General features: G+C 44.6%; 1 protein-coding gene across 4 annotated transcripts in view; it reads left to right on the top strand.

Annotated features, from left to right (window-relative positions):
• The window catches only part of ZSWIM7 (zinc finger SWIM-type containing 7), a 174114-nt gene that overhangs the window by 62185 nt on the left and 87208 nt on the right, over positions 1-24721 (top strand). For all 4 annotated transcript variants that reach the window (XR_012300432.1, XM_073668013.1, XM_073668011.1 and 1 more), the window contains exons 3-4: positions 235-256; positions 14974-15076. Coding sequence is in view for 3 of the 4 variants with exons in the window: in XM_073668013.1 (XP_073524114.1) it covers positions 235-256; positions 14974-15076 (125 nt within the window). In the remaining variant the exon portion in view is untranslated. The remainder of the gene's footprint in view (positions 1-234; positions 257-14973; positions 15077-24721) is intronic.

Below are 24721 nucleotides of genomic sequence, written 5' to 3'. Positions count from 1 at the left end.
CGTTTCTCACCGATGTAAAAATTCACACCGATCTGTGACTGTGCCGCTGGTAAAAGGTGGATCCTGTCTATATGAGCTCCACTACCTGCAAAACCACCTGCAAGACACATCTTTAAACTTTGTCACTGGACTTCTATTGTTATGTATGGCTCTTTTGTATCTGAAATCTATAACTATGACATGCATGCACAGTATTTTACTTAATGTTCATGTTTTTCTTTTTTTTCTTTTCAGTTTCTGATGAACATCTACTGGGGTGAGTATTTTAATTAATCTGTTAAGCTAATTAATATTTTATATATTTTGATTCACTAGTTAAATATTGGTTTACTTGATTTATTAATTTACTTGATTAGATCATTAAAGAAAACATGAATTAGAATAACTTAAAAAAACAACAACAACAGCAAAAAACTTCCACCTATGTTTCCGGTGCTGGTGGTCAGTTCACACATCCACATCATACTTCTTGCTGCCACCACTCGCCGATTTATTAGGTTAGCAAGATGCCTGCACTGGGTAACAAAGTAGTACATATGCACACCCAGCTTTCCCAAAACTTTTAACCGGTCCACTGGATGTACTATGGCATCCACAGGGTAACACAATGAGGCTATACTTTCCCTCTTTGAGATTGTGGGTACATTTAGAGCAGGAAGGTACAAGCTTACTAAATTTTAGATTTAATATATGGAAAAGAGGTACAGTGCTTACAAACTACAAAAAGATGAAATGACAAAAATAATGCATGAAAGGCAAAGTATAACAGTATAAAACAAAAAGAGGCAAATCCAAAAAGCTTTTAGGGTTACAATAGATTGGGGAGCTATTCTTTGCAGAGGAGTTACTGGAGGAATTTGGACAGAGCTACAATCCTACTTGTCCTCCTGGGATCTGACAATTGAGTTTTTCTGGAAGAGATATTATAAAGGGTCTCCTCCCCACCCTTCACCTTTGCGCCTGGTCAGGTGAGAGGAGGATGGCTAATTGTATGTAAGGAAAGTTTGATGCAGGTCATAATTCTAAATGATGTCACATATTTTTCTGTAGGAACCTCCTAGTGGAATAATCTGTCTTATTTCCAAGCATACTTTCACCATCCTAGAGGACTATGATATATCCAGAATTCAAGTTATTACATTTCTGTGGTTCCCCAAAGCCAAAAATTCTGGTGCTTGCAACCACAGAAGCAATTATGTCCCCCAATTACATATATCCATTACCTATGTTGACAGCAGATTATTATTGATGTCCCTGGTATGAACTGGAGACGTGTAGTCTACCGTAATGGTATTTATCTTCCCTGGATATATTAGAACCTCTTTGCTAGCAAGAAAACGCACAGATAGCCTTTGGTTTCCCTGTAGACTGGCTGATGCCTTGCTAATTTAATTAACAGAAAGGAGATGCGGCCAGGTGTCCAGTGATTATTGGATTTTTATTTATTTAATCCATAACCTAATCCATAATATATTCATTATTTTATTCTACTTCTTTCTCACCCAAATACTATGCTGTGCTGTTTCAATGCCCAGTTCAAGCTCCTTTAGAAACTGCTTTCAGCTGCTGCTCCACAAGATCCTGTACACAGCAATCCAATATTCTGCATAGGGGACTTTCCACCTCCCAGTATTGGGGCACAGAACGGGAAATTCCCAGATTCTGTCTCAACAAAATGCATACACTGCATTTAAACAGTCACAGGATCTTGAAACTGCACTGCAGCAAAGTGTTGTGGGGGTGGAGGAAGAAGGCAAGCTAAGGAAATGAGGTATATTACAAAAAACTGATCAAGAATTGTAAATTTAAAAAAAAAAAAAGTTGTCACTCTTTAGAAACATTATTCAGTTGTCTCTATAATAAAAAAAAAAACTTGATTACAGCTTCCCAAAAACCTTGGCATTAAGCCTCGAGGTCTGAGCATGAATTTGGCAAGTTGTGAAGTGATACATCTTCAGCCCGGATATTGCTGCATTACGAGGCTGTTTGGAATGATGTGACCGCCATGTGCTGACTATATTGGCTTTCAAACCGATTTCCAAAAAAAAAAGAAAAAAACTGGATTGAACTTTTGCAAAATTTTCAAAATAGCTCAACTTCTTTTTATATTGTGGGAGTAGAGTATTTAGAGTAGAGTAATTACATGGCTGTTCTATGAATTTTGTAATTTTTGTTAATTTTTTTTTTAATTATTTAATCTAATAAAATACAGTATATTTTTAGCAACTAGTCATATTTTCATGCAAAAAAAAAACTACACAAAAATTAAATATGTATGTGCAACTTAGGCACTGTTCTGGTTTGCTGTTGAAAATTATTCTAAAATGCAGAATTATTCTTCTTGGCAAAATGTTGAACTCCACAACAGAACCCTAAAGGACACCATTGTAAGTGAATGGGGTCCATCGTGTGGCGATTATATCTGGCATATGATGGATCCAACACTGGCTCTTGAATTTCATGCAGATTTCACTGCAAGTTCTGCATCTTAAATAAAGTAAATGCAAACAAGTGGTATTTTCTGGAAACTCCCATTAGCTTGCAGAGAATTGTGGCTGCTCACATCAGTTCTCTGCATGCAGTTTGCCTCACTAAATTGACATGTCTCTTATTTATTTCTTCTTTCTTCAATGTCTCGTAAATTATGGCACAGATTTCCACTGAAATCCATGAGACATCCTATTTGATGCAGAATTAGCATGGAATACACACTAAAATCCATGTGAAATTTCAATCATCTCAATATGTCTTTAGCATTAAAGGGGTTTTGTGGGCTGAACATAAATTTCTTCAGCCACTTTGTGACGGACGATTTCCAGATTCTGACAGCACACTGTCAGCATTCCTCTCTATGACCAACTCGAGCGGACATTCGTGTGATCACATGCCGACTAGCTTCTCATCCGCTTCTTTCAATCGATCTTTTGAGAAGCAAGAAAAGTTGCTAGTTGAGGATCACTCGAGATATGAATAGAGGAGAATCCTAATGGTGTACTTATTGTACACTGTCAGGACTGGACAATCTGCAGTCACATAGTGTCTGCAATTAATTTATAGGGGTTTTCCAAGCTGAACATTTATTTTGCAGTTTTCAAGTGTATAACCAGTATTGTATATTTCACAAATTTCTGGTTATTGGGTTTGCTATACACAATTTACATAGCAGAAGTTTATTTATATGCCATGCAGATTAATATAGAAACAAAGATTATAAATATTTACTAAATCATTAGATAATGGATCCATTAAATTCAGCTTCTTTGGGTGTCTGCCAGTTTTGAAATAATACATTTATCACTCTCATAGTTGTTGTTCAGCTTTACTCATTTTAGACAAATCTCTAGATGGCATTCAGCAGTCATTTGGTCTTCGGATGATCACACATTGGCCATTACACAAAATCAATTGATTGTGTCGTCATATCCAGTTGTCATATTAGCTTTGTCTCCCTGGGGCTGAAGGTTTTAAAGGAAATACTTCCCTGGAATTTACTTACCATTGTATGAGTTTTCTCTGGATATTCCAATTTTCTATTCAATTGGTATTAGATTTTGTCTGTATGTGTTCTTTTGATGCATAGATCAGATATCAGCTCCACTGGGAACTTCGAGATTGTACATTACTCGGACAACCTCTTCTCCATTTCTATATTCCCCCACATAAAATAGCCTATCTTTGCCTCCAATGCCTGTGCCGTTCCAGCAGCACTGGCTTTCCCGGTGCTCACGTGACGTTTTTTATGTCACATGAGCTCTGTAGCCAGTCAACGGCCGCTTCACTCCCTTCCTTCAGATGAAACTGACACCTGGAAAATGAGAGTTGCAGCTGCTCTGACTCCCTCCGAATGTCACTTACGTACGAAGGAAGTGAGAGGGAAGCGCCCACTGATTGGCTGCAGGTCTCATATGACATAATGTCACATGAGCCCCGGGAGAGCCAGTGCTCTCACCGCTGGAACAGCATCGGCACTGGAGGCAAGGATAGAATTTTGTATCTGTCACCAGATTTCTCAATGCAGACTGCATACATTGCTAAAAAGATTTCTTACATCTGGTGAGGCAGGTGTACTTACACTGAAAAGCCATGTCAGAATTATAATACTTTTTGAAAGTTTATCTCCATCTCCGCCCACTTACCCTTATTGATAGTTCCTCAGTGTCCCTCCTGCTGCTGAGATCTTGGATTGCTCAGCACAAGCTGCAGCTTTCAGTCACACATGGACTCATGAACTCTCACTCTATTGCCGGGCTCATAAAATGCCAATTTTAATAACTATATTATACAGCCATTCTGACATAGATTTTCAAAGTAAGTACACCAACCTCATCAGATCTAAGATCTATTTATTAATGTATGCAGTTTGGGGACAGATCCATTTTACAGTGATTTTGTCCCATAAACATTTCTTATATATGATCAGGGAACCCTCGCTGATTACAAAAAAAAAGGATGAAACAGGAAAGCATTAGTGAACATGTGTGACCACAGCTCTATTAACTACTCATAGCTCCTTTTTGACAGTTTATGGGGCAGTGGTCGCTCATGATCTCTTATAGTTTGTTTACAACAGTGGACTTCAGGACCCCCATTTTTGTAATTGATGGAGGTCCCAGTGGTTAGAAAACCAAGTAATTAATGTCTGTAAAGCGCTGTAGAATTAATGGCGCTATATAAGTGAGTAAAATAAATCATTATAAATTAATTTATCAACTATCTTGCTGAGAGGTGATCTACAGGGCGATTCAAATAGGATGGTGCAAAAGTAAAGTAGTTAAATTATGGGTCAGTGTGCCATGAATAAGAACTGCATATACATGTTGGTTCGAAACGCGCAGGCCAAGATCACTTATCACGATGTTCTTATGTTTTTAATGTGAAGTTTTAATAATTTTTCTTCTGGATGTGTTAATAAATGTTATTGTTCTTATTTTATGCTGGAGACCAAGTGCTAGATTTTTTTTTCAAGTTTTTTTTGCTTACTTAAAGCAACACCAGTGGTAAATGACCAAAGACTGAAAATCAAAGCAAAACTGACTTAGTTGCCCATAACAACTAATCACATCACAGCTTTCATTTTTCAAGAGCCAAAAGAAAAAAATTTCTCATTTGGTAACGTAAGGTGGCGACATGGAAGCTAGAAAAAGATATTTGCTTTTTGGAATTTGCAAGAACAGGCCCTGTTGTGACTGTACAGTAATCTTTAAGAATAGAAACTCCATTTAGTTTTGCGTGAAGCAATTCGAAACCATCGGGTTTTTGTCATGGTGAAAAGTCCAGGACCAAAGACTTTTAAAAGAAACAGTGAACAGAATTCAAGTGTACTCTTAGAAAGTTGACCAGGTTGACTAGTATGGAAACATTGGTGCCACAAACCACAGTGTGGTGTATCTTATGGTAATGTCTGCCTTGTAAACCAAAAAGATTACACCTTCAAGAGCTGAAACGAGACACCAAAACCCAGTCACTTTTGCAGGATGGGAAGAAGATGAATTCACCAATAGCCTGATGTTCAGCTTTCACCTTAATGGGAAGGTCACTCGACATAACGTTGTTTTTTTCTGAGGCCCAAATTCTATGCGCTCTTATCAATGAGGGTCTCGCCCAAAGCAAACTTGTTCTGTACATTGAGCAAGAGCAAAGTCTATGGTCCCTTCTTATTTGCCGAGGATACTGTCATTGACCACCCCTACCTGGACATAGTAAAGGAATGACTTATGACAAAGACTGAGCTTGGCAGATCTTCCTCTATCAACCGGGTGGCACAGCTCCACATTTCTGTTTGGATGTTCGCAGATACCTTAATAAAACTCCACTGGAACGTTGGATCAGCCAGAAACGTTTCACCAATGTTGCGCTGATCTCCATGATCGCTAGGTTTTATACACTGCAACTTCTTTCTGTGGGGCTTCATGAAGGACTCTGTGTATCTGCCTCACCCACCACAGGCTCTAAAAGGCCTTAGACAAAAAATCACTGAAACAGTGGAGTCCATATCCAAGGATTTACTGGCACACGTCAGCACAGAACTGGACAACCGCCTAGACATCTGCGGTGTCACCAGTGGAAATTGGTAGCATATACATAAACCTTTGATAGATTGTGTGTATTTTTATATTAATATATTTGGGTTATGATGTTCTCTTGTTTCTAAATATTGAGACTAGAATTTTGCACAGTCCTTTTTTAAATTGACCTGTATGTAATGGGTCAACTCGTTTAATGTGATCTATCTGTTAAATGTACAGATCTCCACCAATCTGCTTTGATGACTGCTTTGCACACTCTTGGCATTCTCTTGATGAGCTTCAAGAGGTAGTCACCGGAAATGGTTTTCACTTCATAGGTGTGCCCTGTCAGGTATAATAAGTGGGATTTCTTGCCTTATAAATGGGGTTGGGACCATCAGTTGTGTTGTGCAGAAGTCTGGTGGATACACAGCTGATAGTCCTACTGAATAGACTGTTAGCTGCTTTTTTCTTACCATAATACAAATTCTAAGTAAAGAAAAACGAGTGGCCATCATTACTTTAAGAAATGAAGGTCAGTCAGTGCGAAAAATTGGGAAAACTTTGAAAGTGTCCCCAAGTGCAGTTGCAAAAACCATCAAGCGCTACAAAGAAACTGGCTCAAATGAGGACCGCCCCAGGAAAGGAAGACCAAGATTCACCTCTGCTTCTGAGGATAAGTTTATCCGAGTCACCAGCCTCAGAAATCACAGGTTAACAGCAGCTTAGATTAGAGACCAGGTCAATGCCACACAGAGTTCTAGCAGCAGACACATCTCTACAACAACTGTTAAGAGGAGACTTTGTGCAGCAGGCCTTCATGGTAAAATAGCTGCTAGGAAACCACTGCTAAGGACAGGCAACAAGCAGAAGAGACAAGTTTTGGCTAAAGAACACAAGGAATGGACATTAGACCAGTGGAAATCTGTGCTTTGGTCTGATGAGTCCAAATTTGAGATCTTTTTTTCCAAACACCGTGTCTTTGTGCAACGCAGAAAAGGTGAACGGATGGACTCTACATGCCTGGTTCCCACCGTGAAGCATGGAGGAGGAGGTGTGATGGTGTGGGGGTGCTTTGCTGGTGACACTGTTGGGGATTTATTCAAAATTGAAGGCATACTGAACCAGCATGGCTACCACAGCATCTTGCAGCGGCATGCTATTCCATCTGGTTTGCGTTTAGTTGGACCATCATTTATTTTTCAACACGACAATGACCCCAAACACATCTCCAGGCTGTGTAAGGGCTATTTGACCAAGAAGGAGAGTGATGGGGTGCTACGCCAGATGACCTGGCCTCCACAGTCACCAGACCTGAACCCAATCAAGATGGTTTGGGGTGAGCTGGACCGCAGAGTGAAGGCAAAAGGGCCAACAAGTGCTAAGCATCTCTGGGAACTCCTTCAAGATTGTTGGAAGACCATTTCCGGTGACTACCTCTTGAAGCTCAACAAGAGAATGCCAAGAGTGTGCACAGCAGTCATCAAAGCAAAAGGTGGCTACTTTGAAGAACCTAGAATATAAGACATATTTTCAGTTGTATCACACTTTTTTGTTAAGTATATAATTCCACATGTGTTAATTTGTAACGGGTCTGGAAGGCGGAACCTCTGAGCAACTTATACAAGGGGGCGGTCCTTGTAAGGAAGCGGGTGGCGACCAGGGAAGACAGGCAGGCAGTCACAGCAGGTGACCGGGACAGTCTCTGGGTAAACAGGCAGGAGGTCACGGCAAGTGACCGGGACAGTCTCTGGGTAAACGGGCAGGAGGTCACAGCAAGTGACCGGGACAGTCTCTGGGTAAACGGGCAGGAGGTCACGGCAAGTGACCGGGACAGTCTCTAGGTAAACGGGCAGGAGGTCACAGCAAGTGACCGGGACAGTCTCTGGGTAAACGGGCAGGTTGTCACAGCAAGTGACGGCGGAGCCTCCAGGTAGGCTAACAGGCAGGTAGCAGATGAGCGCTCCCAGGTGAGCGGGCAAGAGTCTCTGGACTGGCAGGTGGTCACGGCACGTGACGGCGGAGCCTCCAGGTAGGCTAACAGGCAGGTAGCAGATGAGCGCTCCCAGGTGAGTGGGCAAGAGTCTCTGGACTGGCAGGTGGTCACAGCACGTGACGGCGGAGCCTCCAGGTAGGCTAACAGGCAGGTAGCAGATGAGCGCTCCCAGGTGAGCGGGCAAGAGTCTCTGGACTGGCAGGTGGTCACAGCACGTGACGGCGGAGCCTCCAGGTAGGCTAACAGGCAGGTAGCAGATGAGTGCTCCCAGGTGAGCGGGCAAGAGTCTCTGGACTGGCAGGTGGTCACAGCACATGACGGCGGAGCCTCCAGGTAGGCTAACAGGCAGGTAGCAGATGAGCGCTCCCAGGTGAGCGGGTTAGCTGGTCCATAGACAGACTGACAGGAGTCGGAAGGCAGACCGTCGGACCTCAGGCTAGCAAATGGGTAAGCGGATAACAGGCAGGAATCAGACAGCAAACTGGCAGGAAACTGGCAGGTAACTGGAAACGGGACCTGAGGGCTGAAGCAGAGTAGTGAACAGTGCAACAACATTGCTCGGGCACCTCCATTTTGGAGGAGGTGCCTTATATATGGAGGGATCCTCCGGCCATTGGCCGGGGACTCCTTAGGGCGACGCGCGCGGCCCCTTTAAGAGAGGGGGAGCGCGCGCGCCCTAAGCACAGTGACCGGGGGAGAGCGGGCGCTGCAAGCAGAGCGGGAGGAAGCCGCCGGGCACGGAGCAGAGAGGTGAGGGGAACAGCGTCCCTGCCTAGCAGGAGGCAGGGACGCCGACGCTACAGTACCCCCCCCCTTTAGGCCCCCCCTTTTTTAGGCCAGACAGAAATTTAGCAAGGATGAGAGGGGCATGGATGTTCTCCCGGGGCTCCCATGTTCTCTCCTCAGGACCAAACCCCTTCCAATCCACTAGAAAAAAGGTCTTTCCTCTTACCCTTTTGGTGGCCAGAATGTTCTCTACCTCAAACTCGTCTTCAGCAGAAACCGAAGCAGGAGGCGTACCTGTAGACTTGCAAAAGGAGTTAAGTACCACGGGTTTGAGAAGAGATACATGGAAGGAGTTAGGGATCCGTAAGTTGGCCGGGAGTTTCAATTTATAGGCCACCGGGTTGATCTGTTTGATAACCTCCAGTGGGCCGATGAACCGAGACCCTAACTTATAGGAAGGAATCTTGAGCCGGACATATTTGGATGAGAGCCAGACTTTATCTCCGGGACGAAATTGTGGGGAATCCAGGCGTTTTTTGTCGGCGTGTCTCTTCATCCGCTCGGACGACTGAAGGAGTGCGGATCGGGTACTCTCCCAAATGGAGGAAAATTTGCTAACGAGAGATTCCGCGGCCGGGTTGTCCACAGAGGTGGAGACAGGAAAAGGGATCCGAGGATGCTGACCGAAGACTACAAAAAACGGGGATTTAGAAGAAGATTCACTCTCGTGATTGTTGTAAGAGAACTCGGCCCATGGTAGGAGATCCACCCAGTCTGAATGGTGGGCATTAACGAAGTGCCGGAGGTAACTGGTCAAATTCTGATTGATCCGCTCCACTTGACCATTGGACTGTGGGTGGTAAGCGGAGGAGAAGTCCAGGGTGACGTCGAGCAGTTTACATGTGGCTCTCCAGAAGCGTGAGGTGAACTGAACCCCACGATCCGACACGATGTGGAGAGGCAGACCATGGAGACGGAAGATGTGGCGGATAAAGTCTTTAGCTAGCCCGGGAGCAGACGGGAGGCCTGGCAGGGGAATAAAATGAGCCATTTTGGAAAAGCGGTCAGCGACCACCCAAATAACCGTACAACCGGCAGAGACGGGGAGATCTGTTATGAAGTCCATAGCTATATGTTGCCACGGGGCAGCAGGCACAGGCAGAGGAAGAAGGCGGCCGGCAGGCAGGTGTCTCGGAACTTTGTTGCGGGCGCAGGACACACAGGCAGAAACAAAGTCAATTACTTCCTTGTGCAGGGTAGGCCACCAGTAGTGCCGGGTAATAAGCTGGAGGGTCTTTTTCTGACCGGCGTGCCCAGCTAGCTTAGATGAGTGACCCCAGTGTAGAATCTTCTCCCGATCGGACTCCGTTACAAACGTCTTACCGGGAGCGAGACGATTTAGGCCCACGGGGGCTACCTGCATTACTCTGGCGGGATCGATGATGTGTTTAGGCTCTTCCTCAAGATCAGACACCAGAAAGGATCGGGACAGGGCGTCAACTTTGATGTTTTTGTCAGCCGGACGAAAATGAAGAATGAAATCAAAGCGGGCAAAAAACAAAGACCACCGGGCTTGGCGCGGGTTAAGTCTCTGGGCGCTCTGGAGATATGCCAAGTTCTTGTGGTCAGTGTAAATTATTACCGGGTGGAGAGCCCCCTCGAGCAGGTAACGCCACTCCTCCAGTGCCATCTTAATGGCCAACAATTCTCGGTCTCCTATAGAATAATTGCGCTCAGAAGAGGAGAAAAGTTTGGAGAAAAAGCCGCAGGTTACCTTTCTTCCGGAAGAAGATTTTTGGGTAAGTACCGCCCCAGCTCCGGAGGAGGAGGCGTCAACTTCTAGGAAGAATTGTTTGTTGCCGTCCGGACGATGCAGCACCGAGGCGGAGAGGAAGGCCTGTTTTAAGGAAAGAAATGCCTCCTCTGCTTCGGGCGGCCATTCTCTGGGGTTCGTACCTTTTACGGGTGAGAGCAGAGATAGGGGCGGTCCGGGAAGAGAAGTGCGGTATGAACAGGCGGTAATAGTTGGCGAAGCCCAGGAACCGCTGAATAGCCTTCAACCCCTCTGGTCGGGGCCACTTCTGGATGGCAGACAGTTTCTCAGGATCCATTTGTAGACCTGTCTGAGAGATTATGTAGCCCAGAAATGGAAGAGAGGTCTGCTCAAAGATGCACTTCTCATATTTAGCGTAGAGGTGGTTCTGCCTGAGCCTGAGCAGGACCTGACGAACGTCCCTCCGGTGAGTAGGAAGATCCGGAGAGAAGACCAAGATATCGTCCAGGTACACCACCACGCAGGAGTAGAGAAGATCACGGAAGATGTCATTGACCAACTCTTGAAAGACGGCAGGAGCGTTACAGAGACCGAAGGGCATCACAAGGTACTCATAGTGGCCGTCCCGGGTATTGAATGCCGTCTTCCACTCATCCCCCTGACGGATACGGACCAGGTTATACGCCCCACGGAGATCCAGTTTGGTGAAGATTCTAGCCCCCCTCAGACGGTCAAATAATTCAGGAATAAGCGGAAGGGGGTATTTATTCTTCACAGTAATCTGGTTTAGGCCTCTATAGTCTATAAATGGACGGAGTGAGCCGTCCTTCTTTTTGACAAAGAAGAAGCCTGCTCCCGCCGGGGAGGTAGATTTCCGGATAAATCCCCGGGCCAGGTTCTCCTCAATATATTCAGACATGGACCGGGTTTCAGCAGCGGACAAAGGGTAGATTCGCCCACGGGGAGGAGTAGAGCCGGGCATCAGGTCGATTGGGCAGTCGTATGGTCTATGAGGAGGTAAAGTCTCTGCCTCTTTTTTATTGAAGACATCCGCATAAGACCAATAGGGAACCGGAAGACCGGGCAGATTGGCTGGGGTAGGAGAAGGACGGGCAGGACGAACGGGAACTAGACAAGTCTTATGGCAGTCCTGTCCCCAGCGAAGGACCTCTCCGGTCTGCCAATCAAGCACGGGTGCATGTTTCTGGAGCCAAGGCAGGCCAAGCAATAGTGCGTGAGAGAGTCCAGGCAGTACATGAAAGGAGATGCTCTCAGAATGCAGCATTCCCACCTGTAGAGTCAGAGATTCGGTGATGAGTTGGATGGGATGTGGTAAGAGACCCCCATCCACGGCGGCGACAGATATAGGTACGGCCAGAGGTTTGGTGGGAATGTGGTATTTTTCTACCAAGGATTGAGAGATGAGATTTCCAGCAGCTCCAGAGTCAAGTTGAGCCAGTTCAAAATAGCGGTTCTCTCCGCAGAAGATAGAAACAGACAGCATCAGGGATGGAGAGGGTTTACTTTTGTCTAGGGCGACCTCTCTGAGCGATCCTAGACACAGGCGTTTCCCGACCTCTCAGGGCAGGAACGGATCCGATGCTCCTTACTGCCACAGTAGAAACAGCTCCCCTCGGCACGACGTAAGTCTTGACGGGTCTTGACCATCTTGGTCTGGTCGACCTGCATAGGCTCAGGTGAGTGTGCCTGGGGAGTAACAGAGGGAGTGACGGGTCTCTGGAAGGTAGGGACTAGACGTGGAATCCTCCTCTCACGGGTGACCTCCCTAGCGCGCTCCTGGAACCGGATGTCAATCCGGGTGGCAAGTGTAATCAAGTCGTCGAGAGTGGTAGGAATGTCCCGACCGGCGAGTTCATCTTTAATACGGCCGGACAGACCCTCCCAGAAGACGGACACCAGGGCGTCGTTATCCCAGGCCAGCTCCGAAGCAAGGGTACGGAACCGTATGGCATATTGGCCCACGGTGAGACTCCCTTGACGGAGGCGTAGCAGAGATGAGGCGGATGAGGTCTTCCGTCCGGGTTCGTCGAAGACCTTCCGGAAAGCCGTGAGAAAGGCTGGCAGGTCGGACACCAGAGGGTCTCCTAGAGCAGGGTTCCCCAACTCCAGTCCTCAAGGCCCACCAACAGGTCATGTTTTCAGGATTTCCTTAGTATTGCACAGGTGATGGAATTATTGCCTGTGCAGGTGATGGAATTACTGCCTGTGCAATACTAAGGAAATCCTGAAAACATGACCTGTTGGTGGGCCTTGAGGACTGGAGTTGGGGAACCCTGTCCTAGAGGATTTAGCCAAGCCAGTGCCTCTCCCGTGAGATGGGACATGATGAAGGCTACTTTGGCCCGGTCGGAATTAAACTGGTGGTACTGGTGTTCAAAGTGCAGGGTGCACTGGTTAATGAAGCCCCGAGCTTGAGCGGAGTCGCCTCCGAAGCGAGGAGGTGCAGAAAGACGGATTCCAGAGCAGGATACTATGGTATTGGTGGGCAGCGGAGCAGCCGGGCTGCGAGTCATGACACTAGCGGTGGTTGCTGGTGGGGCAGTCAAAGTGTCCAGGCGAGTATTGACATTCCGCAGGTGACCCAGGATGGACTCCTGTTGGGACCTCTGTCGGGACAGTTCATGACAAAGGTCCGAGAGCGAGGGAGCTTGGGTGCCACCGGGTTCCATGGCCCGAGCAAACTGTAACGGGTCTGGAAGGCGGAACCTCTGAGCAACTTATACAAGGGGGCGGTCCTTGTAAGGAAGCGGGTGGCGACCAGGGAAGACAGGCAGGCAGTCACAGCAGGTGACCGGGACAGTCTCTGGGTAAACGGGCAGGAGGTCACGGCAAGTGACCGGGACAGTCTCTGGGTAAACGGGCAGGAGGTCACAGCAAGTGACCGGGACAGTCTCTGGGTAAACGGGCAGGAGGTCACGGCAAGTGACCGGGACAGTCTCTAGGTAAACGGGCAGGAGGTCACGGCAAGTGACCGGGACAGTCTCTGGGTAAACGGGCAGGTTGTCACAGCAAGTGACGGCGGAGCCTCCAGGTAGGCTAACAGGCAGGTAGCAGATGAGCGCTCCCAGGTGAGCGGGCAAGAGTCTCTGGACTGGCAGGTGGTCACGGCACGTGACGGCGGAGCCTCCAGGTAGGCTAACAGGCAGGTAGCAGATGAGCGCTCCCAGGTGAGTGGGCAAGAGTCTCTGGACTGGCAGGTGGTCACAGCACGTGACGGCGGAGCCTCCAGGTAGGCTAACAGGCAGGTAGCAGATGAGCGCTCCCAGGTGAGCGGGCAAGAGTCTCTGGACTGGCAGGTGGTCACGGCACGTGACGGCGGAGCCTCCAGGTAGGCTAACAGGCAGGTAGCAGATGAGCGCTCCCAGGTGAGTGGGCAAGAGTCTCTGGACTGGCAGGTGGTCACAGCACGTGACGGCGGAGCCTCCAGGTAGGCTAACAGGCAGGTAGCAGATGAGCGCTCCCAGGTGAGCGGGCAAGAGTCTCTGGACTGGCAGGTGGTCACAGCACATGACGGCGGAGCCTCCAGGTAGGCTAACAGGCAGGTAGCAGATGAGCGCTCCCAGGTGAGCGGGCAAGAGTCTCTGGACTGGCAGGTGGTCACAGCACGTGACGGCGGAGCCTCCAGGTAGGCTAACAGGCAGGTAGCAGGTGAGCGCTCCCAGGTGAGCGGGTTAGCTGGTCCATAGACAGACTGACAGGAGTCGGAAGGCAGACCTTCGGACCTCAGGCTAGCAAATGGGTAAGCGGATAACAGGCAGGAATCAGACAGCAAACTGGCAGGAAACTGGCAGGTAACTGGAAACGGGACCTGAGGGCTGAAGCAGAGTAGTGAACAATGCAACAACATTTCTCGGGCACCTCCATTTTGGAGGAGGTGCCTTATATATGGAGGGATCCTCCGGCCATTGGCCGGGGACTCCTTAGGGCGACGCGCGCGGCCCCTTTAAGAGAGGGGGAGCGCGCGCGCGCCCTAAGCACAGTGACCGGGGGAGAGCGGGCGCTGCAAGCAGAGCGGGAGGAAGCCGCCGGGCACGGAGCAGAGAGGTGAGGGGAACAGCGTCCCTGCCTAGCAGGAGGCAGGGACGCCGACGCTACATAATTCATTGTTTTGATGCCTTCAGTGTGAATGTACAATTTTCATAGTCATGAAAATACAGAAATAAATCTTTAAATGAGGTGTGTCTAAACTTTTGGTCTGTACTGTGTGTGTGTGTATATATATATATATATGTGTTGTATGTATGTGTGTATATAACTATAACTGTTCAAAATTGAGTTAGGGGATAACACATTGCAATTTTCTACCCAGGATAGAGCACAAATTAATGGATGGATTCTGTTCCTGAGACCACATCTGAGACTGCATAATAGTGATAATATGCTGCTAATTAGAGGCTTCGTAGGGCTTACATAAAATATTATATTTGATTCTTTTTGATTATATTTTTTAGATTGAAGTTTATCTTTGGGCCGACTGCTCTTTACGCCTTGGACTTAGTTGATCAGCGTTCTGTAACCCATGTCACAAGTCCCAGTGGAAGAAGCACTTTCCAGGTATTTTTTTGTGATGTTCTAATTAGTTTAAAAATGGGTCTATGGATATCCTAAAACTAAATAGTGGTCACATTCTGTCCAGGTTAGAAAACGGATCTACGAGACTGTTTCTTTCGACTCTGACTGCATCTGTCAACTTCCATCTCTCAGTGGCCACTGAGTCGCTCCAGCGGTCTTGTGTGGCCAGGAGACCATTGGAGGACACAGGCAGCTGAAATGATTTACTTACAGCTTTATTTAAATTTCCAAGAATCAGCTAAAAGCTAAGGTGACTTGAGGCATTAGTTTTTAGGAAAAAGTTTCAAACGTTTCCTACTAAAAGTCAGTCTTTTGCAGCTGATGTGGCTAACATTTTGGCGCAACTCGGGGTGACTTTTTGCATTTTCACACCATTTTTACCCAGCTCTGACAAAGTGGAAGGAGATGGGGTGGAATGGAGTGTGGCAAGTGGCAACCGCCGCTCGTCAAATTCATGATGAGCGGCGGCGTTCTCTACTCCGCAAATCTTACTCCAAAAGTGCATGGAGTAGGATTTGTGGTGAGGCTCAGACAGATGTGCACAGCACTCGTTCGACGCTCCTGAGTCAAGAAGAGGCGTACAGCTCCAGCTCATCTCCTCCTCATCTTGATGAGTTGGGGCAATGTCTCATATCTGTTAGGACTGCATTAAAGGTCAACACCACCTGCTGTATTTTAATGTGGCTTTTAAAGCTAATTTCCAACCATAGCCAAACTCTTTGGGGCCAATTCATTAAGTATTAATGAAAGGCTTGTTGTAGTATGATGCGCTGAATTCATTAATGAATTTGCCACATCTTTTCTGTGGCATGCGCCTCACCAGAAAGTAACAATTCTGCCGTAAAAAAATGCTAGCACTTTTGCTGAATTTGATGGGTAAACTTAGCCATGTTCCGTCCCTCCCCAGCTCTGCCCATTTTGGAGGAGCTGCTTCAAACTGGTTGGAAAACGCCAAAAGTCGCAAAGCTTTTTGTGCAACTCTGCATTGTAGTCTGGCATAAAATCTTTGATGAATCACACTATTTATCTTAAATGGGTTGTCCAACAATGAATTCAAATTTTTTAAGGTATGATCGTTTTCAAAATAACAAACAGATGAATATTCATACTTGCACCATCATGGATCCAGAGCAGGCAACCCTGTAGGTGTGTGCCGGTTTAGGAAGCAATGTCTGTGCCGTCCGGATGTCAACAGGACCACTGAAGCTTGTGATTGGCAACAGCAGTCGGGTGACTAAAAAGCGCATCATCAAAGAAACCTCTGTTGTGAGGCTGTGTGCCCACGATGCGTTTTTTAAGCGTTTCCGCAGCGGCAAAACGTTGCAGAAACGCTTAAAAAAAGCATGGTAGAAGGCCTGTCATGTTCCCCAATGAGAATCCACATGTGCTGTGCACATGCTGCGGAAATTTCCGCTGCGGATTATCATTGCAGAAAAAAATGCAGCACTACCAATTATTTTGCGGAAGTGCTGCGTTTTCGCCGCCATTGACTTGCATTAGAACGCATGGATTCCGCTGCACTAGATAAGGACATGCGGAATGCATGCATTCCAATGTGCGGATGGTACCCAGGTGTAGAGGAGAGGAGACTCTCCTCCTCCGTACCCGGGTACCATAGAAACTGTGAAAAAAAGAATAAAATAAAAAATAAAGATTATATTTACCTTCTGACGGCCCCCGTCCTTTCATGCCGGCAGCTAGCGATGGACTGAAGGACCTGCGCTGACGTCATAGTCATGTGACGGGTCACGCGACGCTGACGTCGGCAGGTCCTTCAGTGTACCGCTGCCGGCAGCCAGGACGGAGGGAATCAAGACTCCGGGGGCCATCGGAAGGTAAGTATAGATTTATTTTTTTATTTTTTACCATTCTTTCGATCACAGTATATAAATCCATGCCGTTTGCATGGATTTATATAGTGTGACCAAGTTGATAAGCACTTTCCAAGTGATGCTAGAATCACTTGGAAAGTGCTTGTCAGCCCGCATGCGGAAATGCAAGTGAAGAAAGCTTCACATCCGCATGTCCCTGTCAGAAAAACGCATGTACAATCCGCATGCGTTTTTTTCTGCCAGGGAGATGCAGAAACGCTCAGGAAAAAATCCTGAGCATTTCTGCATCGTGAGCACATAGCCGCAAACTCATTTAGTCACCTGACTACTGCAGCTAATCACTGGCTTCATTGGTCCTGTTCACATCAGGACCGTGCAGACATCCGGACTGACCTGAGCTGAATCCATGGTGGTGAAGTAAGGTGAGTAGGTCTCTTTCTCCCTTTGTAACATCTATGCCTTTAAAAAAAAAATATTTAGAAAATTAGTCGGTTTTAATCTTGTCAACAAATAAAGTTGCACTCTGTAGTGCTATAGAACGAAAACATGAAATATGAATTACATTACTGCTCTAGAAAATAGGAAAAATTGAGAATACCTCGCGCACTAATTGGCCAATTCATGTGTACCCGGCAGCCACGATTTGGCGATTCTCATTGCTGGGATCCTATCTAATGTGAATTCTCTGCTAGGCTGAAGCCTGCAATTATGTGGGCAGATAGTTGTTGGGTCAATCAGCCAAAATTTCTAAATATTGATTGTCTTCCCAGGTCATTATCACATAAAAATTCCAGATAAGAAAACTAATTTTCTAAAAATCTTGTCCCTTGTTAAAGCATATTCTACGTCTGTGGTTCCTAAATCTATCCTTTACCAGCCAACATCATGCTTCACTGTGGATCTACCCAACAGTCTTCACCATTATTTTTGTAGGCCTAAAACGTCCCTTCATTGTTAATGAGGCTCATCTGTCAGCTGCTAAAAAAAAATAACAGAATTAGGCGTATACAGCGTCAGTCACTTTATATCTTGGGATTATGGTTATCTGGTTACTTTCGCACCCTTCTGCTCAATTGTTCATTCTCTTAACCGTCCTAGACACTTTGACAATAAATATTACTATGCACAGCAATGTTTTCCCCACTCTGTCCTTAATTTCTATGTTTCGATATACAAGCCTATATTAGCACTTTCTAATTGCAGAACATCTGTTCTCTCTTTAAGACATGGCCGTTGATATGTAGGAACGACGTTATTGCTTACATCTATCTCATTATAAGGTGTAAAGCCATTCATTGAGCCCCTTGGGATGAAGAGACAACATACAATGTTTGTAAAAACATGAGCAAAATGGTAATAATCTAATTTTTTTTCAGTTCCATCAATGTGAATGTGAGCCATCTTGAGAAAAACTTGACAGACTGTAGGGCCTCTTCAATTGATTGAGTTTTGGGTAATCTTTCATAATTCATGTATTAGAATTCATAAAATTGTCTTAGTATGTTCTATCCGCCCTCTGTAGATAGGATTTCTATAGACTGTTTGGAAATAGACAGTTTTGTAGCAAGAGTTGGCTCTCAGAAAGCTCTAGTTCTCCTTATGGAGATCCATTTTGAATGGGGAATCTTACCGGACATGTTTCCTGGGAAAAAGTTTGCAATATCCAGTAGCTCTCCTAAAGAAGTTACACTATAGGTTTTTCTCAAAGTCAATGTTTGACCTTTTTATGGAGCCTTTAAACATAGCTAGGCATATCTGCTAAGGAAGAGACTCAAGATTTATGGGAAGCTCTGACGTTTTACTAGCACAGACTGAAGCAAATCAAGTTTACACTGCCCAAACATTATATCTAATATGCTATAACATCTTGATGCACATTATAGAAATAATGTTTATCTTCAGTTTAAAATGATGGTGCCCATATGCAAAACATTCTCCTAATGTTTTTGCATTTCCAACCAACATAAAAAAGTCCTCAGATCATTCCATGTGCTACATGCAAATGACTTTACAAGAACTTTCTGAGGTTTTTGGAGACCTATTTGTTTGGCATGACTGCTCAACCTGGCTGCTCATTTAATCGCAGAAGAAGGGCTCACTTGAGTCCTTAAAGTCTCTAAATAGTGCTATAATGGTTCATGTGACCCTGATTGCATGTGACATTGTGTACTGCCTCATTCAGTGGATGCTCTCACTACTCTATAGAACCTCTTCAGTAATGTCTTTGTTGTGGGTGCGACAGTTTTGCTTCAAAACAGGAATTCTTTCTCCTCTCAGGATAAGGCAATTACTCAGAAATCAGGAGAAAAGGGATCCTGGACTCTGTTTCCACCGTCTACTAATACCTTCTAAAGATGACGGTCCTTTTAGAAATCCATGAAGGCTTGGATTCTTAGGGTTACTTGGAGAAGCCTTTATCCATTAGCAGCTTTTTTGCAGAACATGTCCATTAGTCTTTCATCCACTTCCTTCAACTTCAGGGCAACAGTTTGCTGCATCCAAGGGCTCCAGTGCTTGAGCTCCCTAGCTTAACACCCTGGAACGATTGGCTGGGGCCATGGCCTATTTCAGAGAGAGATTCTTTGCATAGATAAGTTGCTCCCTAAGGAAAACACTAGCAAATTTCCTGCTTCAGTTTTGCTAGGCAAATTCCTCAGAGGAGGTCTTCGTCAAGCTGCGGTCGTCAGCAAAGATCTTCAGAGATTTTCTTTGTTGAAGATCTTCATACTTTTTTTTCCTTTCTCAGATTCTTAATTTTTAGAGCTATCTCAATGATCGCTTGATCTCAGAAGTTTTTTCTGCAGGCCTTTGGTATTTATAGTTCAAAATTGTAGATCTAGTTATGACAATTACAGATGCTATAATTGATCTTCTCATAGAGGTCGAGAAGTGTACTGTTTCCATTGAATGATCTTACTTGAGTGTGCTATAACAAAACAGCATTGATTGGCTGCTTCGATCACGTGTCAGGAAAGGAGAAGAGACTGTTAGATTAGGAGGCATGGAGGGGGAATCAGTGGGTGAGTATGTGCTATATATTATGTTACAGGCACGCCGCTAGGTTCAGGTAGGGCGAGACGGGTTTCATGAATTCTTTGGCATCCTGGGGGAACCGTTACTAAGGGCGACTATAGGCTGCAGCTTCTCTCAGGCACACGATAGATTCGATTGTTGACCAGACACATCTGACAAGAGTCTTTTACAACAGTTTAACAGTGGAATTTAATCTGAAGCACAGGCAGTGCAATTCAGGGATATTACGGAAACAATCTTCATTACAGTACAGTCTGAGTTTCTTGAGCAACCGGCTCCAGTAACAATACAGTAGTTTCTTCACAAGGCACAGTATTACAGGCTCTTCAGTAACATAATTCAGCATAGATTAGATCTCTTAGCAGCACACTTCTATGCATACACAACCACAGGCTTTTCCTTCACAAGGACACAATAGTAAACATCATTCTTTATCCTGCATTGAGATGGAGGGGGGGGGAAGGTTTGATGAGGGAGATGATCCTTGTGACACAATTCCTTCCAGTCCTTATCTTCCTGCCTGATAATACTGTGCACTGTTAGTTCAGGGAGTTTATCTGACCTGTGTTTAGTTTCTCTCCTGATCTGAATCCTGTTCAGTTGCCTTCTGTCAGATCCAGATAACACACCACCTTTCTCTTGGGCTTCTGCCAAACTACAATAACAAGTTCCCCACAACCTCCCTGGGGCTCTGCTAAAACACTCCCTGTCTCCTGTGACTGTTAACCCCTCTAGTTGCTGGATGCGTTATAAGCAAAAGCACTACTTCAGCATGTCACAATTATATATTACCCTCGACATACAGTGCATTGTGAAAGTATTTGGCCCGCTTGAACTTTTCTACCTTTTGCCACATTTCTGGCTTGAAACATAAAGATATAAAATTCTAATTTTTGGGGGAAGAATCAACAACAAGTGGGACACAATCGTGAAGTGGAACGACATTTATTGGACTGATCAGAGATGCAGCCAAAAGGCCCATGATCACTCTAGATGAACTGCAGAGATCTACAGCTGATGTGGAAGAGTTTGTCCATAGGACAACAATCAGTCGTACACTGCACAAATCTGGCCTTTATGGAAAAGTGGCAAGAAGAAAGCCATTTCTCAAAGATATCCATAAAAAGTCTCGTTTGAAGTTTGCCACAAGCCACCTGGGAGACCCACCAAACATGTAGAATAAGGTGCTCTGGTCAGATGAAACCAAAATCGAACTTTTTGGCCATAATGCAAAACGATATGTTTGGCGTTAAAGCAACACAGCTCATCACCCTCAAAACACCATCCCCACTGTCAAACATGCTGGTGGCAGCACCATGGTTTGAGCCTGCTTTTCTTCAGCAGGGACAGGGAAGATGGTTAAAATTGATGGGAAGATGGACGGAGCCAAATACAGGACCATTCTGGAAGAAAACCTGTTGGAGTCTGCAAAAGACCAGAGACTGGGACAGAGATTTATCTTTCAACAAGACAATGATCCCAAACATAAAGCAAAATCTACAATGGAATGGTTCAGAAATAAACATATCCAGGTGTTAGAATGGCCAAGTCAAAGTCCAGACCTGAATCCAATCGAGAATCTGTGGAAAGAGCTGAAAACTGCTGTTCACAAACGCCCTCCATCCAACCTCAATCAGCTTGTGCAGTTTTGCAAGGAAGAATGGGCCAGAATTTCAGCTTCTCTATGTGCAAAACTGATAGAGACATACCCCAACCGACTTGCAGCTGTAATCGCAGCAAAAGGTGGCGCTACAAAGTATTAACTGAAGGGGGCGGAATAATATTGCACGCCCCACTTTTCAGTTTTTAATTTGTTAAAAAAGTTTAAAATATCTAATAAATTTCGTTCCACTTCACGATTGTGTCCCACTTGTTGTTGATTCTTCCCCCCAAAAATTACAATTTTATATCTTTATGTTTGAAGCCAGAAAAGTTCAAGGGGCCCAAATACTTTCACAATGCACTGTATGTGAAATAAAAGAAAGTGATAGAAAAACCCATTTCATTAATTTGAAGATGGCAACTGATCGATATATCGGCCCTCCACGGTAGTTCATATATAGTGGCCTGGTCATCTACAGAGTTTTGGCTGACATCTCAGGCAGAAAATCATTACAGTAATATTTGAGTTGGATCTGAATTTAAATTCTGTGTTTTATAATCGGTGAACTCAATAGCTTTGGTCATTCCTTTGTCCAAACACGTTACTCACTTACTGATAAATTAAAGAAAGTTTTAATTCTTCTGTCAAGATAGCTATAAAAAAAAATGTTTTTCTATTTAAATGGAGGTTATGATTATTATAGAGCTGTGTCGGCCAATCTTTGGAACATTTAGCTAGGTAATTATGCATATTTACAACTATGCACTACGCCACAATTTTTTTGCTGAGGCTATTGCTGTCCTATAGAGGGACTTTAAGTAAAACTATGTTTAACATGTGATATACACTTTTTATTATTAAGTATGGGAGCCTACAAGGAACTGATGCCTTTGTGGGATAGGTCATAAGATCCTCCAATCTTACAGTACTCAAACGAGGGCTTATATATTGTATCCTGAAGCCTTTGAGAAAAAAGTTCAAGCTGATTTGGAAGGTTTAAAGATGCCTATCACCAGTCTGGAGCTGCTCTTTTTAGTTACTATCACCTGTCTGGAGTTGCTCTTTTTAGTTACAAAAGAGTTGGGAGCCTTAGTGTCCCTAATGTCACTCTAAAAACATGACTTTCAAGCAGAAGTCTGGTCTGAACTACCTGATTGTGAGATCTCGGCATGAAGAGCAAGATCCTGCAAGCCTCCACGACTCTCATCGTTGAGAAAGAGTGAGATCTCGAACGGTAACAGCTCTAATGATGTTACCGTTTGGTAAGAGCTTAATAAATTTCATGGCAACTATTGTTCTTTATTTATTTTACTCGCATATATAGAACCATTAATTCCACAGCGCTTTACAGACCATATACTACAAAAAACGTGAGATCTTGCTCATTCACAGCAAAGAGGGCCACAGATAGTTGATAGTACTGTACATGCTTTGATCATACAACCAGAAGTTCACACCCAACTTTTGCTAGACAATTGGGTCCATTAGAGGGACATTAGGGACCTTTTGACCTCTTTTGTTAATAGGTTTTATTTAGAAAATTCTCCAGTCTGAGGCTGCACACTTTTCTTAAGTAAAAGATGCAGCCCCAGAATGGTGATACATACTCTTTAAGGTCCGCCAATGTTAGAGGTTTCTGCTAGTGGCTTTCTTCATTCTTCTCTTTGAAAACAAACTAGCGCTTGGCCAAGCAAAATTTTCATATGTAAGGGGGGAGTCAAAAGAAATAACTTCTGAACAAAAGTTATTGAATATGTATAAGGGCCTTTGTTTATTCGGTAGGGCATATGCCATATGTGACATGGTTTGACTGAAGACTCAAGACCTCCAGCTTTAGACATCCACATAGAGCTCTGTTGCCTCGCTGCACTTCTATAGTTTGTGTTACCGTCAAGTATTTCTGGTAGATACATGGGATATCCCACTGTTTTGGTATCATAATTTAATTTTTTTATTGTACATCACCGTATCATAAATAAAAATATTGCTTGGCATGTCAGGTATGAATCATACCACACCAAAAAGACAATCACCTGATTCATTAGTATTTTTCAATTGCTAATTAGTATGCTCAACAAAATGATTGCAACATATGATCATACTATAACCAGGCCCACATAGGCTATAACCAGGCCCACATAGGCTATAACCAGTACCAAGTTTGGAGGATCTGCTGTTTAGAGGTGAAATCCTGAATGGGTGACACTCAGTCAATAAGTGATAGCGACATTTCCTATTAATAGACTTTCGCCCATACAAGCATCACTATCGTACATTTTCTACTATCACTGGTGTAATTGTATGTTTGATAAAAGCCTGAAGTTCCAATCTGAAACATCACGGTTTGTTTTGTTGGATAGCTGGAGTGTAAAATCACATTTGCGTTTTTCAGTTGAAAAAAAGAGCCAAGTTTTTTTTTTTGTTTTTTTCTTGACTGTATTGTGAAGCGGAATCCTATTTGTAAGCACCCGTAGGAAGAAAGTGCGGAGTCATCTCGGGATATCACAATCCTTCATGGCTTCATACACTGTCCTTGTGATTTTGTGCTATGAAGCCAAGCCATTTTCTTTCATAAGTCATACATCTAGGAAAGAATATCTCCTTAAGATGACATCCAATGAAATGTAATACAATCATGAAATCTGAAGCAAATCTAGGTGTAGTATGTTCTCCTAGATGTGTATAGATGTCGTAAAATGGCTCCATACAAATCTGAGCTTGTACAAATCCATAATGGATGATTTTTTTAGGTTGGATTCACATATCCAGATGTCATGGTCCAAGCACGGACTTAAATGCATGGACTTGTCACGGATCTCCTGACCTGAACTTGACAGACACGTATATGCCATGAAGCAGTTGGACTGGTCTCGGATCTCCTGACCCAAATTCGTGAATCTCGGATGTATGACTATAGCTTTGTACTGTGAAATGCATATTTGTCTCATCTTACTGTACTAAAATCCCTCAATTATTGTTTTGTATAATTTTCAAAAATCTGTCACTGAAACTATTATTTTGTCTGTGTGTGTTGAGCCCCCAACATACTGGTAAATCCTAGTTTATTATCTCCGATACACCCACTTTCCATGTGCGTGTCCCTATAGCAGTGACAGAGTAGCCCTTGTGTTACATTGAGCAGTATCGGTATAAACATAT

The sequence above is a fragment of the Phyllobates terribilis genome, unplaced genomic scaffold, assembly GCF_046119375.1.
Source record: "Phyllobates terribilis strain yellow unplaced genomic scaffold, ASM4611937v1 Scaffold_2__4_contigs__length_985480577, whole genome shotgun sequence".
Taxonomy (NCBI): domain Eukaryota; kingdom Metazoa; phylum Chordata; class Amphibia; order Anura; family Dendrobatidae; genus Phyllobates; species Phyllobates terribilis.
Note: the sequence above shows the minus strand (reverse complement) of the source record. Positions and strands in the feature narration are given on the sequence as shown.